General features: G+C 40.3%; 1 protein-coding gene across 1 annotated transcript in view; it reads right to left on the reverse strand.

The window, feature by feature from the left end:
* Nucleotides 1-3348: 3348 nt before the first annotated feature.
* The window catches only part of LOC111324592 (sortilin-like), a 27519-nt gene continuing 13367 nt past the window's right edge, over nucleotides 3349-17500 (reverse strand). Inside the window, exons 12-24 of the mRNA XM_088760218.1 lie at nucleotides 17128-17201; nucleotides 16385-16466; nucleotides 14177-14271; nucleotides 12616-12804; nucleotides 11801-11892; nucleotides 10763-10947; nucleotides 9629-9734; nucleotides 8269-8343; nucleotides 7540-7638; nucleotides 7012-7153; nucleotides 5949-6052; nucleotides 5409-5538; nucleotides 3349-4815 (exon numbers count right to left, since the gene is read on the reverse strand). Of these exons, the coding sequence (XP_088616344.1) occupies nucleotides 4792-4815; nucleotides 5409-5538; nucleotides 5949-6052; nucleotides 7012-7153; nucleotides 7540-7638; nucleotides 8269-8343; nucleotides 9629-9734; nucleotides 10763-10947; nucleotides 11801-11892; nucleotides 12616-12804; nucleotides 14177-14271; nucleotides 16385-16466; nucleotides 17128-17201 (1397 nt within the window). The 3' untranslated portion in view covers nucleotides 3349-4791. The remainder of the gene's footprint in view (nucleotides 4816-5408; nucleotides 5539-5948; nucleotides 6053-7011; nucleotides 7154-7539; nucleotides 7639-8268; nucleotides 8344-9628; nucleotides 9735-10762; nucleotides 10948-11800; nucleotides 11893-12615; nucleotides 12805-14176; nucleotides 14272-16384; nucleotides 16467-17127; nucleotides 17202-17500) is intronic.

Raw genomic sequence — 17500 nt, forward strand, 5'->3', positions numbered from 1 at the left:
AGGAAAGAATGTAAAAGGTTTCTTTTCAAAAGGCGTCGTTGATTTACAACAGAGCAGTTCCTAAGCAAGAAATACTCAGTTGTTACATACAGTAACTTGACTTCCCTCAGATTCCGAGGACTTCCGGTGATGTACTAAGTTCTTATCTAAATTGATATTTAGTTTAAAAATTTCGAATGAGACAAACATAAGTCACCTAGTACTGATATCACTTTTACCTCTAAGACTGGAAACCTTTGGTCGGTTGAACATACGGAGGCCGTTAACGTTCTTTGGTGGAGATATATATTTTTTTTAGATTATTGAGGCTTAGTTATTTACATTTCAGTCTAAAAACATCACGTTCATAAAACTATGAATTTGTGTCGTATTTTTCAATAAAATAGTCAAAACATATCCTTTTTCTCCTCAAAATTTCTGTCTTTCTACAACAGCTCTCCAGTTAACGGTTTGGTCCTTCAACGTTCCTGAGCATTATCGAGTTCTCGTTGATAAATGATACCAGTTCTAACTCTGAATCGATAAATGCTGGGAAACAAGTATAAAAGTCATGTTAAATACTTTTTCCCTTTCCTTTGGAAAATTTTAATTTGTTAGAGTAGCTGACAATGATAAAACAATGCCAACCCTTTCTCATCTCCTGAAAACGTTTTTCGAAATGCCCGTCAAAGAAGATCTTCGCTCGACTAACAGGGAATCACTCGACAAGTAGAAAAGTCGTGTAATTCATCGGACTAATATCAAGAGAAATTGTCCACGGCGAGCACTTTAATTTACAAGATTGTACAACGTTAAGTTTTCTTGATGAGTCTTTGTGGTAGGTTTTTGTTTCTGCTTGTTTGTTACGCAAACAACTGTTCCATGGAAAGTATCACACTCGTGAAGGAAAGGACGATTTCGAAGATTGGTGTGTACAAGATCATGACAACCTGAAATATTCTTGTAAACCTCCTTTATTTCCTCCAGCCCCTGTTTTGGTTTTTAAGTCCTTGAATGGACTAACTGATTGGAATTTTAATTTTAATCATTTTAAAGACATGCATGATTATAACACTCGTTTTAATAACAACATTTGTAAACCACAATCAAAGCGTACATGGGGTCAGCATCGGTTTGTTTGTCATGCAGTAGATGACTGGAACGCTCTCCCAGACGGCATTAGGAACATTTCCGATTTTTCAGTTTTTAGACGTCTTGTTAAAAACATGTAGTCTCTTCTATTGATTATGCCCTTTTATCCTTTTCTTGATAACCATATTTATATTTTCTGTTATCCTTACGTTAGATTTATGCAGGGCCTCACTGAAAACCACACTTTGTGACGTGGGCTCCCTGTCAAAAGATCTTACTTATTATTATTATTATTATTATTATTATTATTATTATTATTATTATTATTATTATTATTATTATTATTATTATTATTATTATAATGGAAGGTTGCAAGGTTTTGGTTTGACGGCTGGTTCCTAATGTGTAGATCGTAGGTTGTTAGTCGACAGAATGGGGGACCGATGAAGAAATTTCTCTTTCACATAAAGATCCGATCATAAATAGCTTAGAAAAGGAACTTGATAAATGAAGTACAACTATCAGAGTATAAAATTTGATAAGAAAATTTTAGATTGAATTAAATCTGAAATTCTAAGTATTACCAAAAAATGAAGTAGCTTTGTGTTTAAGGCTAGAAATACTGACTGAATCCTTTATATTATTAGGAAGACTATTCCATTCATTGATAATACGGATAAAAAAGCTATATTTAAAAATATTTGTTCTACTATACATGCTCACCAGGTCTAGAGAATCATTCTTCCTTAAGCTTAAATTATAAACCACACTACGATCTTTATAGAAATATCCATATCATAATGCCCGTTCATTAAATTGAATAAATGAACAACATCCCTGATGTATCTTCTATGAAATAAACTTTGTAATTTTAATTTCTTTAATCTAATATAATAATCCTCATCAGATTTAAGAATAAACTTAGTTGCCCTCCTCTGTATTGCCTCTATTTTATTAATATTACGCTGTGTATGAGTATTCCAGGTCTCACATGAATACCCGAGCAGTGGTCTGACAAGACTACAGTACAATGTTTTCAATGTAAAAATATCTTTTAAATCCCAACATGTTCTTTTCACCAAACCAAGAATCTTATTAGCCTTAGCACATACAGAATCTACATGTGCGTTCCATGATAAATTAGAGCTGGTAAGAAGACCTAAATCCTTATATATATGTACACTTTCCAAGCTCTGACCGTTTAGGTAATAGTCCCTAACTAAAGGACTCTTTTTCATAGTAATTCTCATGATCTTACATTTCTTTGTGTTTATTTTCATTTTATTATCCTTACACCAATCAGTAATCTTATCCAAGTCACTCTGAAAAGACGTCATGTCAACTGAAGAATTAGTAATCCTATATAGTTTACTATCATCTGCATATAAAGCGATTGAGCTACCTTTATGCCCCGTCTATAAGAGCAATTTTATGTGGCAACTGTATGTGGTAATTTTTATTTGCCTGTGTAGATGGCTCGACAAATAATTGTTGTTAATTTGCGTCAGTAATAATTTTGCACAGCGGAGATGCTCATGGAAAGGAAAAAAGCAAGATGGCGAAAGTCAGAAGACGTGCCAGACGTGTTGCAGCTTTAGGCGCGTTTGTCACAGTTTATGTGGCGTCTCATCTACACGGAAAATATTTTTATGTGGCAATTTTTATTTGCCACCTAAAAACTAACACGTCAGCTTTTCAGAATATTTCAAAATATTTTTATGTGGCAATTTTTATTTGCCACTTAAAAACTAACACGCCAGCTTTTCAGCAAATGCAGTTGTCACATAAAAATTGGTCATTTTTCATCATCTACACGGGCAAATAAAAATTGTGACATAATAATTGCCATATAAAAATTGCACGTGTAGACGGGGCTTTACTAATAACCCCTGGTAGTTCATTGCTATATATAACAAAGAATAAAGGTCCCAACAGGGAACCTTTTGATACTCCAGAGCTAATTGGTAGCCAGTCAGATAATTCCCCTTTTACAACAACTCTCTGCTTACGGTCAGTGAGACAGTCTTTACACCATTCCAGAACACGCCCACGGACTCCATACTTAAATAATTTAGTCAAAAGAATATTATGATTCACAAGGTCGAAGGCTTTGGCAAAATCAATAAATACCACATCCACTTGACCACAGGCACGGGCACGGACACGGGCACGGGCACGTTGCCCGAATTCTAGCGTGGGCACTTGAAAAAAAGGTGTCCACGTTAGTGCCCAATGTGAACGCAACTTAAGAGAAGAAAACAGACATCAAACGCCACATAGCAACTAAAACAGTAATAACTTTATTTTCAAAAAAAATTGTGTCTTTTCCAAACTTGCTTAGCAACATTAGAATACTCTGAAAATTTTGTCACGCGAGTCAGAGTCTGTTAGAAAAAAGCGAGGCAGAGAACCTCGGTCTGTTTAAAGAGATATTCTTCTATTGCACTTTTAAATTGCACAAACATTGCGTGACACTGTTGAAAAAAAGGGATGTAACGCCATCCCATTGCATTCAACAAGAGTATATCAGGGCCTTTAACGATTGAGTGTCATAAAGCCAAACCAAAGAAATTGAGACGGCCAATCAGCGCAAGGCAAATATCTCGAGGAACCAATGAGAACTCAACGAGAATGCGACCGGACCGAAGGGCGGGAAAACGAAAGTGACCAAGTCACGTTTGGTTTTAGCCTGGCATCTGATTAGTTGAAGACAAGCGCGAGTTTTCTTGACGAGATGTTTACCCAGATTGCTGAAGACGCTCAATTGAAAATTGCTCCATGTTACATTAAAAAAGCATCACAGCTAACCAATAACATTGATGAGTAACTACTATACCGCAAATCCTCTAATAAGCCCCCGCGGGGGCTTATTTATTTCAGGTACTTTGTGGGGAGAGGGGGGTGGCTTATAAGTGGAGGGGGGGGGGCTTATTAATTTAGCCCGATGTTCATTTCCAGGATACAATAGGCTATGATGTACGGTACTTGAATAAGTTTATCGTACTTGCTGTCATGGAGTGTTATTTTAAATTTTTGTTCAAATTAAATTTCTTCCTCTAAAGAGGTGGGGCTTATTAGAGGGGGGGTGGGGATTAATAAAGGATTTACGGTACTTATCAAAATATACACTTACACGCAGATAATGATTATTCACAAACCTGTTCTCCAAAATAAACCTTACACTTTAAATACCCAAGCTAGGCTTGCTATCATGTTGTTTGCATTTCGTGATAGATTCATAAATACACAGTTGTCTAATTTTGTACGCAAGGTACATGATTCTGTGCCAAGCTTCCAAACAACCATATCAATCAATCAAGCTAAGATTCTTGCGTTCATAAATAGTGAGATTTTTAGTGACCTTTATGAAGGTATTTTGAAACTTTCCTACATCTTTGTTTTGAACGCTTTATAGTAATATCCTAGTTAATAACTAGTCCTAACAACTACTTCATCCCTCTATGATCCACGGAATGATCCTTGTCGGTAGCTGAACAACTACACACCTAACCACCCCTCCCCTAATCTGAACAATATTCAACTGATTACAAGGTTAAGGGAGGGGTAGATGCGCAGTTGCTCAGACACTAACGGTGATCCTCCCTTTAAATCTACTATTGCGTAGGATAACACGCATTTTTCCAGAGTTTCCTGGGCTAAAACCATCATAATGCTTAAACTATATGTACATCTTAGTGTTAAAAACCTTCCATATCAGGCTTACAAGTCGATCATCGCTGCATCCTGTGAGGACAAAACAATCAAGTTAAAAAAGATTTCGTTACCTGAGTGACACCATAAGTGTTTGAACTATCTGTTTGCTCCACCCCACCCCACTTAAATTTCTTATCAGTTCCCCTACTGTGCGGCAGAACGGAACCTTATTACTCCATCACAGGTAACCCTCATCTGAAATTCCTTTTCTTAAGACTTGCCTTCTCTAAATGCGTTCCCGTACTACAGAAAATTGACTGCCGGTACAGACTCGCCATATGGCTTTCGTGGTCGAGTCGCTTTATTTAATATTTCCATGTTGAATAATGCGACACATGCGTTCCCTAAAAATTTCGTCGCAAAATACCGGGAGAAATATAGAAAATTGACTGTCAATTAGGGGAGTTATTGGAATATTACAGGGAGGATCTGGAAACTAAAAAAAAATTGTCCACCACCTTCACCCCGTGATAACACATGTTCCCTTAACTCCCTTAAAAATTCTTGTTCCCTAAAATTCTTGTCGCAAAATACGTTTCCTAAAATCAAAACACGTCTTCATAAACATGACCCCTCGAAGACGTCCGTTGAAATGACTTGAAAAGAGCAAAGACAGCACTTACATCATCACTAGTATCGCAATCGCGATAGGCCCGCAATCCTTTGGGTCTGGGGTCATACTTGAAACTCTCAGAGCCTTCCATTTCTTCGTCGTCGTCTTGAGAAAGTTTAGAGTAACGATAGGAGGGCCGGCTGAAACGTTACAGAGCAAAAGTTGTATTATGACATTTTGCTGAGATACTCTAGGCTACGATGAACAGAAAAAGTTTTAGCACATTCTACTACTTTCTGGATTTTTTCCTACACCTTTCATTTACATTCCCCTCTCCCCTATTTCAGTGTTACCTGGTGTTAAAAAAAATTGTAACTAATTTCAGCCAAAATTGTTTTAAGGGGGATGAATTGCAAATTTACAATATTTGTCGTTCTTCAGTTTTCGTCTTTTCTCTTTCTGTGCAATTTCAAGTCTAAGGACGACCAGGACCTGGAAAAAAGTTTTTTTTACCTTTGCAGTTGGAATTCAAGTTGCTGTTATTTAAATGAGCTGTCTAGGGAGGATCTTACAACGTTTTTATTACATCATGTAAACAAAATTCACTTACAGTTTGTGGACCTTCCAGTATTTTCTGCCGAAGTATACCGCGGCCACAATCAAAATTAAAAGCATAGAAATGACTATCCATACTGCAGCTTTACTACGGGCATTCTACAAGTAGGAAAACAAAACATGATCTGTTTTGACAATTCTCCACACTGTCTGCCAAACATTTCTCATAATTTTAGGTCTGAGAATTTGGTGTGAAATCAAATGATATCCCATGCTTGATATTTGTCTTACTTCTCACCACCTTCCCGTTATTGTTGTAAGGAGATTCTCATTTTTGGTCTTCTGGGAGAGAAAAGGTTAATGTGTCAAGAAATACTTTAAACCATACTGAAACACTGCCTCGGGATCTGGGATGCCTGAGTAACAAGCAAGGCGGGGAGAAAAAACTAGGTCCGCCAGAAACACTTAGTCTAAGGTGAGCCTAGCCTGTAGTGGCGGATCCAGACCTTGAGCTAAGGGGGGTGTTTTTTTTTTGTGTACGTACACCTTTTCTTACTCAAAATAAGGGGGTAGCCGGGCCCCCGGGCCCCTCCCCTAGATCTGCTACTGACCTGTGTATCACTGCAAGAGCGTTTCTTCGCTCACAGCAAAGGATAAGAGTTCTGCGAGGGGTCTGGCACTAATAATGAGGTGTTGGAACCAAACCTTCGACAGACCTATCTCTGACTTGTCTCAAATCTTCTCACGGACGGAAAAAGGCTCGGCAGTAATACAACGAGCGTAGTGTAATAGAAAAAGTCCCGGGCGATTAATCCGCAAAGAGAAAAAAAAGATAGTTTGATACCCTAGGATTTCCCTTGAAGTGAAAATACTCAAACTCTTCGAATAAATAGCCAGCGAACAGGCCCACATCATAAACGCTGCAGATTTGAGACAAGTCGTGGAGAGGTATTTTCCGACACTGAGAATCATTACCAGCGCCAGACCCCTCGCAAACCTCACACCGCGTAGCTTAAGGCCTCACAATTTCCACGCTCGTGCTGAAGGGCAAGTACTGCACACCTGCCCCCAAGCTATTGGATAAAAAAAAAAATACAGAGAAGCAGCAGCGTCCTCACCTTTTTTGCAAATTTAGCCTCATAGTCATAGTTCATCCCATATTCGTACCACGAAGCATTTTTACAGAGTTGCCGTGAGTCTAAATACTTAGAAACTTTAGAATCACCTCCACAACACTGGTCTCCTGGAATACGTCGGTGTCTGGAACAAATTAAACAACATGAAGCTGAATTGAAAACGCATTTTTATTGGCTCGTAACTATGATCTATTGGAAAACACATGACTTCACGGATGACAGCCTAGATGATGTCACTATCGACAAAACTTTCTTTACGGTATATACCACAAATGGATTCAATAGTTCAATTCATCAAGCAACACGAGCTACGCCGACTAAAAATCTGTCGCAACATGAATTAAAAACAGCAAAGTCACACATGAGAAGTTATACTGATTTCCTCCCGTCACGACATAGCCAAAAAATACCATAATTCGTCACTCTAGTCACGCGTGACACTATGCACAGTATGCATGAGCAGCGTCATATCGCAGAATCAATGTGTCACTTAACACAAGCTTTACTGACCCTAAGTTGTCTGTCTCCACGTCACCGTGGATACAAAGCTCTGGGGGCTTCTGCTCGTCCCGGACGCACTTGTCTTCCTTTAGATAGTAACCGTAGTCGCTGTGATAATAAAAGAAGAAAAAACAAAAAATATTTGCCATTCACGACACAGAATCCACCAACGCAGAATAGAACTGTTCAATGAACGGCGTTCCATGGGTGGGGGGGGGGGGGGAGGGTTGGGAGAATCCAGTTCCTAACTGGAATATAAGCAGTTCTTCGTATCACGCTTTCTTTGTCGAGCGAGTGAAAAAACATGAAGGAAACCGCGCGGAAACTTAGAGCGAGAGGTAGCACACGCCATTTTGAGCCCATTTCTCATGCGGCTTTCAGGTTTCATAATTGCCCGTTGATTTTTACCCTCTCCACAACTCCACATAAACTGGAGTCTTCCAGAGAGCGTTATTGAAAATAACTGGAATTGAATAAAACATTGAGGTGATAACAAACAGACTAGTCACGTTGCTTTTAAGGATTCTGTATGAGCCGCGATATCTTTAGCCTGTTCCAGGCGCTCACGAATGATAAAAGACGCGATGATAGCGGAGGAGTTAGGTCTGGGTCGGGTCGCGCAATGCGCCTCAACCCAAATCTCCCTCGTTCCAATCCACCGTTACTATTGCACGAGTTACCATTTTGTTCCGTGTAAACAGGAAAAGGCTAAATGTTCTCTCACACCGTTTGCCTTACCATTCTAAATCATCTTGTGAACACTGACAGCATTCACTTTTTTCCTTGTGGATGTAATCCACTCCATTAAAACAACTGCAAACAAACAAAAGTTAAAATACTTTAGAATAAAGGCTGATAGTTTCTAAAGAAACTGTCCGGGGCTGCGTGGGTGGGGGTAACGAAATAATTTGGATATATCAACAAAGTTGAAATGGTAAATTGGCCACCGTAACGATTACAAAAGCTGACGTTTCGAGCGTTAGCCCTTCGTCATTCGCTCCGACGAAGGGCTAACGCTCGAAACGTCAGCTTTTGTAATCGTTACGGTGGCCAATTTACCATTTCAACTTTGTTGATATATCCAAATTATTAAAATACTTTAGTTGGGTATCACTTGTGAACAAGAGTGACCAAGACAGAATTTATCCTTAAAATGCCAATTCAGTATCTAGCAGACAAGTGATGTAAATGAAAAAATGTCACCGATCAGGGGATTATAAGTTGATCCAATAACAAATTCTCCGCTCCAACATCATATGAACTGTAAAGCAGACGGTAAGGAGAATAATTATTGAGACCTTGGGAGTGAAAGTTATACAACCTAAATTAAATCAAGAAATTCTCCATACTGTTCTCTACAAATTTCGTCTACTGTTGACAAAGAGAATTCGTTTAACAATCATTTCCTTCATTCTCGTGACATTATCGTTGATGAAATCCTGGTCTTGGAGACGAATTTCAATTGCTTTGGATTCAAATGCGAAACTTCACCCATGTTGTCGACCTGAGATCTAAGATCTGAGATCTGAGATCTGGGTCAATTACGGTTACAATTTCCATTTCTTTGTATGCCCTTTGATTCTCTAAAAACAACTTTAGTTTGCTTATGGTTGGCATTCACTACTACTTTTACCAACACAGCAGTCAAACCTCTGCGTATGTCCAAACGTTTTAGAGGCTAGTTGGTATTTTTTGCGTGTTTTCGGGATGTCAAAACAACCACAAAAGCGAGTAAGTCGTGGTGTTTGAAAACCGCACAACTTTTTTGATAAAGCTCAAAACAAAAGAGTGAAGCAATGGGAAACCAGTAATCAAATCACCCTTGTGTACGAAGTCTTCAGTCTTCCTTTACCTATCACTGAGTGTTTTTTGTCTTCGCATATCTAGCGCAACAGCGCTTGTTTCTTACGTTTTCTTTTGACATTTTACGCGGGAAATTGGCGCGCGGCCCGCCGAAATTAATCCCCTTACACATGCCCAACGTTTGACCGCTGCGATGCTTTTGCCATTGTTAACACTCGTTGGGGTTGACTTATTTTGGGCACCAGAGAGGAGACCTGACAGTCATGTATGTAGATGGTCAAAATTATTTCCTTACAGACTCTCCTGCTTTGGTCTGCGAATATGGACCTTTCTTCCCAGCAAGCAACCGTTGTTCGTCCCTGCACCGTGAGGTATCCAGTCTTCGTAATCGTCGTCTCCACCTACAGAACAAATTACATCCATCAGGCCCCATTTCAATTGAGTGTTGTGAGAGAAAAAAAAAACCGATGTGATTTTAACGGCCGATCAGAAGAGAGGAAAATACACGGAGCCAATGAGGACCGGCCCAAAGAGCAGAAAACACGAGAGAACACTACATTGCGGTTGGTCATTCGAGGATCATGCGCGTTTTCTAAACCAATCAGAAGATACCGTTAGCCCATGACAGCCCCTTAATAGCTACCACTCTACACCGAGAGGTCTCAACTGAATGGAGACCTTTCACTTCATTAGAGATCCTTAGATTCTTGAACGAGTGCAAGGGCCACGCGCGCAAACTAGCGTTATCTTGTCGAGAAAAACACTAAGACTGCCGACACGGTTGTAAGAATTCTCCAGAAATGTCGTAGTGGAAGAAAAAAAGGGTACTGGAAAATAAGTAGTTTTAAAGTTTTCCATCATTGTCTCTCATAGAGAATGCAAGACACTTCAGAACGTTTAGATTTCTTCGTAACTCACTGAACACTTGAATTCAAATCCCGTACTCGCTGTCAAACTTTTGCTGCCGTCTTACGGTCTTCACTGTCCTGTGCTCTTCGGCAAGGCACTAGACTCTGATTGGTTAAGAGAATTTCGCGAGTTTTCTGGACCAATCCCACAGCACAGTTAAGAGCAGGAAAACGCATGTAGCTAAGTCACGATTGGTTTGTTTTGCATCTGATTGGTCGAGAGTGTGGCGGGAGTTTTCATGTCCAATCACTGACCGTAGTAAACCGCGGAAAAGCGCAAGTGGCTCAGACGCGATTGTTTTCATCGCTTTGAATCTGATTGGTTGAGAGGGGGGTGCGTGATTTCTGGACCGATCAATGAGCGAAGTTTTGTTCCTAATTGGTTGAGAAAGTGGCACGTGTTTTCTGGACCAATCACAACACGCATCTCGTCCTGAAATTCCAGCGGTCTATAGCACATTCTGTTCTAAGGCACGGCGCGAGGAGCTCTAAACGAAAACCAGCAATCTGTATCAACTTACAAGCTCTTTTGAGTACTTTCTCAAAGTCCACAGTGATAACCTGCCAAGCTCTTGAAGGTAAAGTAAAGCCCCACAAACTGAACCTCATTGTACTTCCACCCGGCTCTGTGACCAACCCAGTAACAGTGAAGTCGCGGTCTGTAAAAGTATACTTGAACCAACAGCCGCCCTCGTTCACTGAATACCTGGAAAAAAAATCACAACAATGTCTAAATTTACGTTATCTGGAATTAATTTCCACTTAGCATTTCCACTCAGCAGGTATTGTTATCAATACATCTACTCTACCAACAGCCTGATTCCAAGCATTCAGTTAGTACAATGAAACGCGTCAGTAAACGGTGCAATTGTTGCAGAGGAGTAAAAATACGAGAGAGGTTTGGATCTGGTCGCGTTTAACGTAACCCGTTCCAGATCTCCTTCGTTTTCGCTTTGCGGCTATTCACGCGCCGTTCAATATTTCGCTTTGCTTAACTCTCTGAACGCCAGGAACTGGCAACTTCGCCAAATTTCGTCCCAGCAGGTTTTTCCTCTACGAGTCTCCTTCAGTAAATGAGGTAACAGCTTATGGTGTAGTATGACAACCTCAGCTGAAGTTATTTTAATCCCTCCTACTCTAAAATCGTTGCCTTTTGTCATGAATCTCCAAAAAAAATTAGAAGTGGATAAAGCGGCGATGTTATTCATCACCTGTTAACCTAACTAACAAATACAATGAATATGTGAAGTTCATATATTTCAAACTGCGGTATTAGATACGTATGATGCACGATCCTCGCAGTAGAGAGCGCTATTTGTGCAATAGCGAAAATCAGACTTGAAAAAAATCACGAGTTTACTACGAATCAACTTAACGGCCTGCTCCCAGTTGGCTTGTTAGCTCAATTGGTAGAGCACTGCACTAGTATCGCAGAGGTCAGTGGTTCGAATCCCGTACAGGCCTGATTTTTTTCAGGTCTGATTTTCGCTATTGCACAAATAGCGCTGTCTACTGCGAGGATCGTACATCACACGCATCTAACTATCAAAATAACTCACATGAGCTGTTTCGTTGTAGAGCTGGAAGCTGGCACAGCCACGATCAAGTTACCATGATCACCAATGGAGTAATGGTGCGAGCCACTCAGAACCTAAAAATAACAAATATCATAAATGCAACGCTTTGCGATTGAGTTTTTACGGCTATTTTCGACTGGGTGTCGTAAAGCCAAAACCAAACAAATCACAACGACCAATCAGAAAACAAAATACCTTGAAGACCCAATGAAAAGCAACCAATTTGCCGAAAGCGCGGGAAAACGCGGGCGACCGAGTCGGGATTCGTTTCAGTTATGTATCTGATTTATTAAGAGAGTGGCGCGAGTTTTCTGGTCCAATCACAGAGCGACGTCAAGCGAAAACCTACACCCAAGTAATCACAACGACGAATCAGAAAAAAGAAACATACATTGCAGGGAGCCACACTGTACTCAGAGTAAAAAGAAGCGAACTCCGTGAAGCACAGTAAAACCTAAGTGACCCATGTCGCAAAAGACCACTTTTTGTATTCTGTCTGTGCTGTTTGTGACCTGTTTTATTCCTCGACGTCGTGTGAACGTAGAGGGAAAGCAAACGCATTATTGGCGTTTGAAAGTGAAGGGGCTGGGGAGACATCAATCCCGTCCCAATCTTTTCTCGTCTATAGCTCAGGCTCTCGCTCGATCCAGAGAGAAAAACAAACTCCTTATAGTGAACAATTAGAATCCTTTGCAACCGTCATTAGATCTCGTCACGTAACTCCCTCTGACGATAAAGCGCTGCGTGACGCGATAAATGAGAGGCCGCAAAGGAGACCGGTCTTTACGTGAACGTACCTTGTTCCACTTGTACCCTCCGTCACGTGTCATCCACACGTCCACGTTTCTGTTCAAGGCACTACCCGGATGACCATGAGCAAGAATGATACCAACCGCGTTTGGAATACTCAAGGGGCCCATGGTAAACTGAACACCTCTGCTTCGACTGAAACGGTTGTGGATTTGAAGCGAACACTTCTCTCCTGGCTGATAGATTCACAATCAAAAATTATCATTCTTAATACAATAAAACAACTTTTTGCCCAGTACTCTGTACCACTGTGCTTGAAAATGATGCACGTACAGATGACTACTAACACACTGAGCCAACTTCCCTCTTAACCCTTTACACTCGAACATGAATATGTATGATCAGTATGCGTATTCTCCATACTGTTCTCCTCACATTTCTTAAGGCGTTGACAAGGAGAATTTGTAAACCAATCAAGAGCTTCTTAAATTGGTGATCAATTCTTTCATTTTCATGAAATTACTGTTTGATTAAGTCCTCATACTGCGAGGAAAATTTGGAAGCGGTCACTCGTGGAGGCGCGGTGGCCTCATGGTTGGTGCGCTCGACTCTGGATCGAGTGGTCCGAGTTCGAGCCCCGGCCGGGACATTGTGTTGTGTTCTTAGGCAAGACACTGTGAGAGTAATCCCACAGTGCCTCTCTCCACCCAGGTGTATAAATGGGTACCGGCAAATTTAATGCTGGGGGGTAACCCTGCGTTGGACTAGCATCCCATCCAGGGGGGAGTAGAAATACTCCCAGTCGCTTCATGCTACAGAAACCGGAGTTAAGCACCAGCCCAATGGGCCACTAGGCTCGTAAACAGACTTTACCTTTACTGTTTGATTCAGTCTTCATACTGCGAGGAAAATTTGGAAGCCGGTCACTCTTATAAGTTAAAGGGGTAACGACCCCCCCTATCAAGCAAACCACTTCTAAAATCGAACAGTTTGCCAATAACTGTTTTGTCTCTAGGTCAAACATCGTTCAAAAACTTTCTTTGAGGCAGCCAATTTTCAAATTTCTCAAGCGTTCTCGACCACGCTCGTGGCCAGAAATCTCCCTGATTCATTTGTTTCGTGCCTTTGTCAAGCAACCATTTACAAGAACCCGCATGAGTTTAGCTCTACAGTCGCGAAAATCACTATGTTCCTGCCTGCTTTATGAACTGAAAAAACCGAGCAACTTATCTGGCACTTAGAGAGCAATTTTCAATCGAGTGTCGAAAGTTATCGGGGATCGCTTTGGTTTTACGTAACTATGCCTTGCGATTGCTTTAGAAAACTTGCGCCGTCCTCTCAACCAATCAGATGCAAAACGAAAAACTATCGCGGCTTGGTCGTCCACATTTTCCCGCGCTTTATGCAGTTTGCTTGTTTCCACTTTGAGTTTTCATTGGATAATGATAATAAACCCTTTCTTCTGGTTGGTCATTGGTATTACTTTGTTTTTGGTATTACGACACTCAATTAAACACTGCTCTAATCAAGTTGTTGAATAGAACGTCGATGAACAGAGAACCATATCGGCTTAGTGCATAATTGAAAAACGAGGTACTGTTTAAATACCTCCAGGTTGACGTTCCTGCACTGTTCCTCTTTCAAGGGAATTGTACCCCACTCGCCACCACGGTTAAAACTAATCACTGTCGTTATACTGTTGTCTAGGTAGGTACAAAAGAAATATAGAACAAATAAATATCTAAATGAAATAAACGGTAAATTGGAATGATTGGAAATTTAGCAATGGACATTCCACGAAGTGACTCTTCTTGTCCACTGTTTCCAGGTCGAATTGGAATTGGAATGTTGGCTTTTGTGAAGGAAGAAAAACCATTAGACCCGGAGTTCAATCATCGGGGCAAGGACGAGAACCAACAACACATGCGATACCAGGCACGGGAATCGAACCCAGGCCCACCGTGGTTGGAGGCAAGCGCTCTTACCACTCTGCTAGCTCCCTAATATGTTATAGTTTATCAAAAATTTACAGTCGACGATAAATTAGCTATTTCCGTGATGCCCAAGGCCTCTATTCCATATGTATACATCTTCTTACTCGGAAAATATAAACGGGTCATCATTTCGAAGGGAGTTCTTTTATCTAGGTGGCTGTTTCTTATCACTTGGAAAAAAAAAATCTACTTCCCTTACCAGGGATGCATATTTTCTGAATCACAATCATTTTATAAACTGTAACCGCCAGTTACAGTTTATAAAATGACTGAATTTAATGACGCGAAACATAGTTTTTAGAGTCAATTTTGTTATCAAGTTCACTTCTAAACCTTTCTCATTGGTAGCCACTACTTCATCGGTAATCAATGTTGGTGAACTTAACTGTCATTTACAGGTGTCTCAACATTTGTGCAAGGGGTTGGAGCTTTGCCAATTTTAGATTAATTACCCCCTTGGAAAGAAATAAAGAGGGTACGTTTCTAAAGAAACTGTGATGCTGCGTCAGTGGGGGAATATAACAAAGTAATTTTGGTTTTAGCAACTGAGTTGATAATGTAGATTAACCACCGTAAAGAGTTTCAAAGCTGATTGGCCACCGTAACTGAAGAGTTAAAACTCTTTACGGTCGCCAATTTATATTTTCAACTCAGTTGATAAAGCCAAAATTACCCTGTTTTACCCCTGGGAAAGTCAACAAGTTTCCCCTGGCAGCTTCTGATACATACTTAACCACGAGTTTGTACGGTGGAACCTCGATTAAACGAACCTCTTTATAACGAAGTTCTCGATATAGCGAACGATACTTCAGCTTCAGCCCAGCTATAGTTCTAGTAAAATGTATGCCACAAAACCTCGATATAACGAACCAATTTCCCCACTCCCTTGGCTCTTCGTTAAATCGAGGTTCCACTGTACCTCACAGTGTAGGTACGTCCATGTGTTGTCTCTAAATTAAGCGTTTTGAAAATACGATGGCAACACTTAAATCACGATTGATACATACATAATTTATTTGAATAAGGTCATGAGAAGGGCAGTTTTCGCTGATGTGGACCTCCTAACTACATGTTAAAATATTTCAAATATACTTTAAGATTATGTTACTAAGTTCTCTTTTTTTAAACATTTTAGCGTGTAGTTAAGAGGTCCACACAGTGCTTTCAATAAGATTTGAAATAGGTGGCTACCTCGGTACAACACCCGCCGGAGAGCGACTTGATTGCGACTTAGCGTGGCGACTGCGACTTGAGCGCGGTGAAATATACCCGGCGACTCGCAACAGAATAGCCGCCGGAGCTCCGGCGGGTGCCAGGTTTTATTGAAAGCACTGCCACATCAGCGAAAGGTGTCCTTATCATGACCTTATTCAAATTAACAAATGGTAAACACCACAGCGTATACTATTGAGTTATGGATGCACGCGGGAGGTTTGCTAACCACGAAAGAAGCGTAAGAGTCGCTCGAGGCGATAGCCGAGAGCGACTCTAGCTCCTTGAGTGCTTAGCAAACCTCACGAGTGCATTCATAACTCAATAGTGTACGCTGTGGTGTTTACCATTTGTTTTATAACATAACATTGATACATTGTAGCTAAAGAGTTCCCTTTTATTTAACAAATTTTACATGACCAGAAAAAACAAGTGCACGCGGAAAAATAGTCTTTGCATTTGCTCACGTCAGCAGCGTACACCCATGGGCAAATGGGGGACGCTAAATTGACCAGTCAGAGCGCGTGCTTTACTTTGGCTATGTTATAAGAAAATTATGTATGTATGTATGTATGTATCTTCAGGCTGTATAACATATCAAGATACCTACCATTGTTCATGCGACTTGTTATGTAAGTGCCTCGCATTGATTCCACTTTGTAGAAATCGGTCACCTCCAAAACGTTTGTGTACTGACAATCAAACAAAAGAAAGATCCCCTTACTATTTGGCTACAAGCGGATTGACTCTTTCCCTCCCACGATCTACCCAATCAAGTCTCTTCGTTGCCTGCCAAAGATTCCTTATAATTCCAGCTCCAAGGACTTGGCGTTCAATCAAAGTCTCCTCGATGTTATTTTTGCCAAATACTTTCCCGTCCGGCTCTCCCACTCTGTCAATAACTACATATTATTATTCCAGTATGACGTTATTTTACCATATTAGGGCAAAGGAACGTGCAAAATATGCCACGGCAATACACTGGAGAACAGGGCAAAAATACGGACAGAAACGATCTGCATGATATTTGATTTCTTTTTCAATTTTCTATACATAATTTTCTCATTTCGTTTTCTTTCTTCTTTTACACACTCCTTAGCTCAGTTGAGACCGGAAGAGGTTTCGAATAGTAGAAGCCCAAAAGGCAATAAAGTGAAATAAAAGTGAAATAAAAGATCCTTCACTCGATGATTTAACATATAACACTTGCTCTTTACTCGTATTTTGCTCGCTGAAAATGCGACGCAACGCGCACAATCTCCACGTGTACTATATATTCAACCATCGAATACGGTGTATTAAATAATTTCCTTAGAATATCCTAATTTTAAAAAGGGCACCTTATCAACTTACCACATGGTTTCGGAGCGATTCACCAAACACAATTCCATCGGCATCTGAGGTGTACAACACTCCTCTGCCAGTATCTGAAATTGACATGTCGTTATTACCACCATTAGTATCAACAACAATATTATTGTTGTTATTATTATTATTATTATTAATATAATTATTATTAATATTAATATTAATATCATATTCGGAATTTAGCAGAGGACAATCTACGAGGTGGCTCTTCTTGTCCACTGTTTCCAGGTCGAACTGGAATCTGTAGTGTTGGTTTTAGTGGAGGGAGGAAAACCGGAGGACCCTGAGAAAAATCCTCAGAGCTAAACGACAACTAACAACAAACTCAACTCACATGTCACGACAGGTCTGGAACTGA

This window comes from Stylophora pistillata, chromosome 5 (assembly GCF_964205215.1).
Source record: "Stylophora pistillata chromosome 5, jaStyPist1.2, whole genome shotgun sequence".
NCBI classification, from domain to species: Eukaryota; Metazoa; Cnidaria; class Anthozoa; order Scleractinia; family Pocilloporidae; genus Stylophora; species Stylophora pistillata.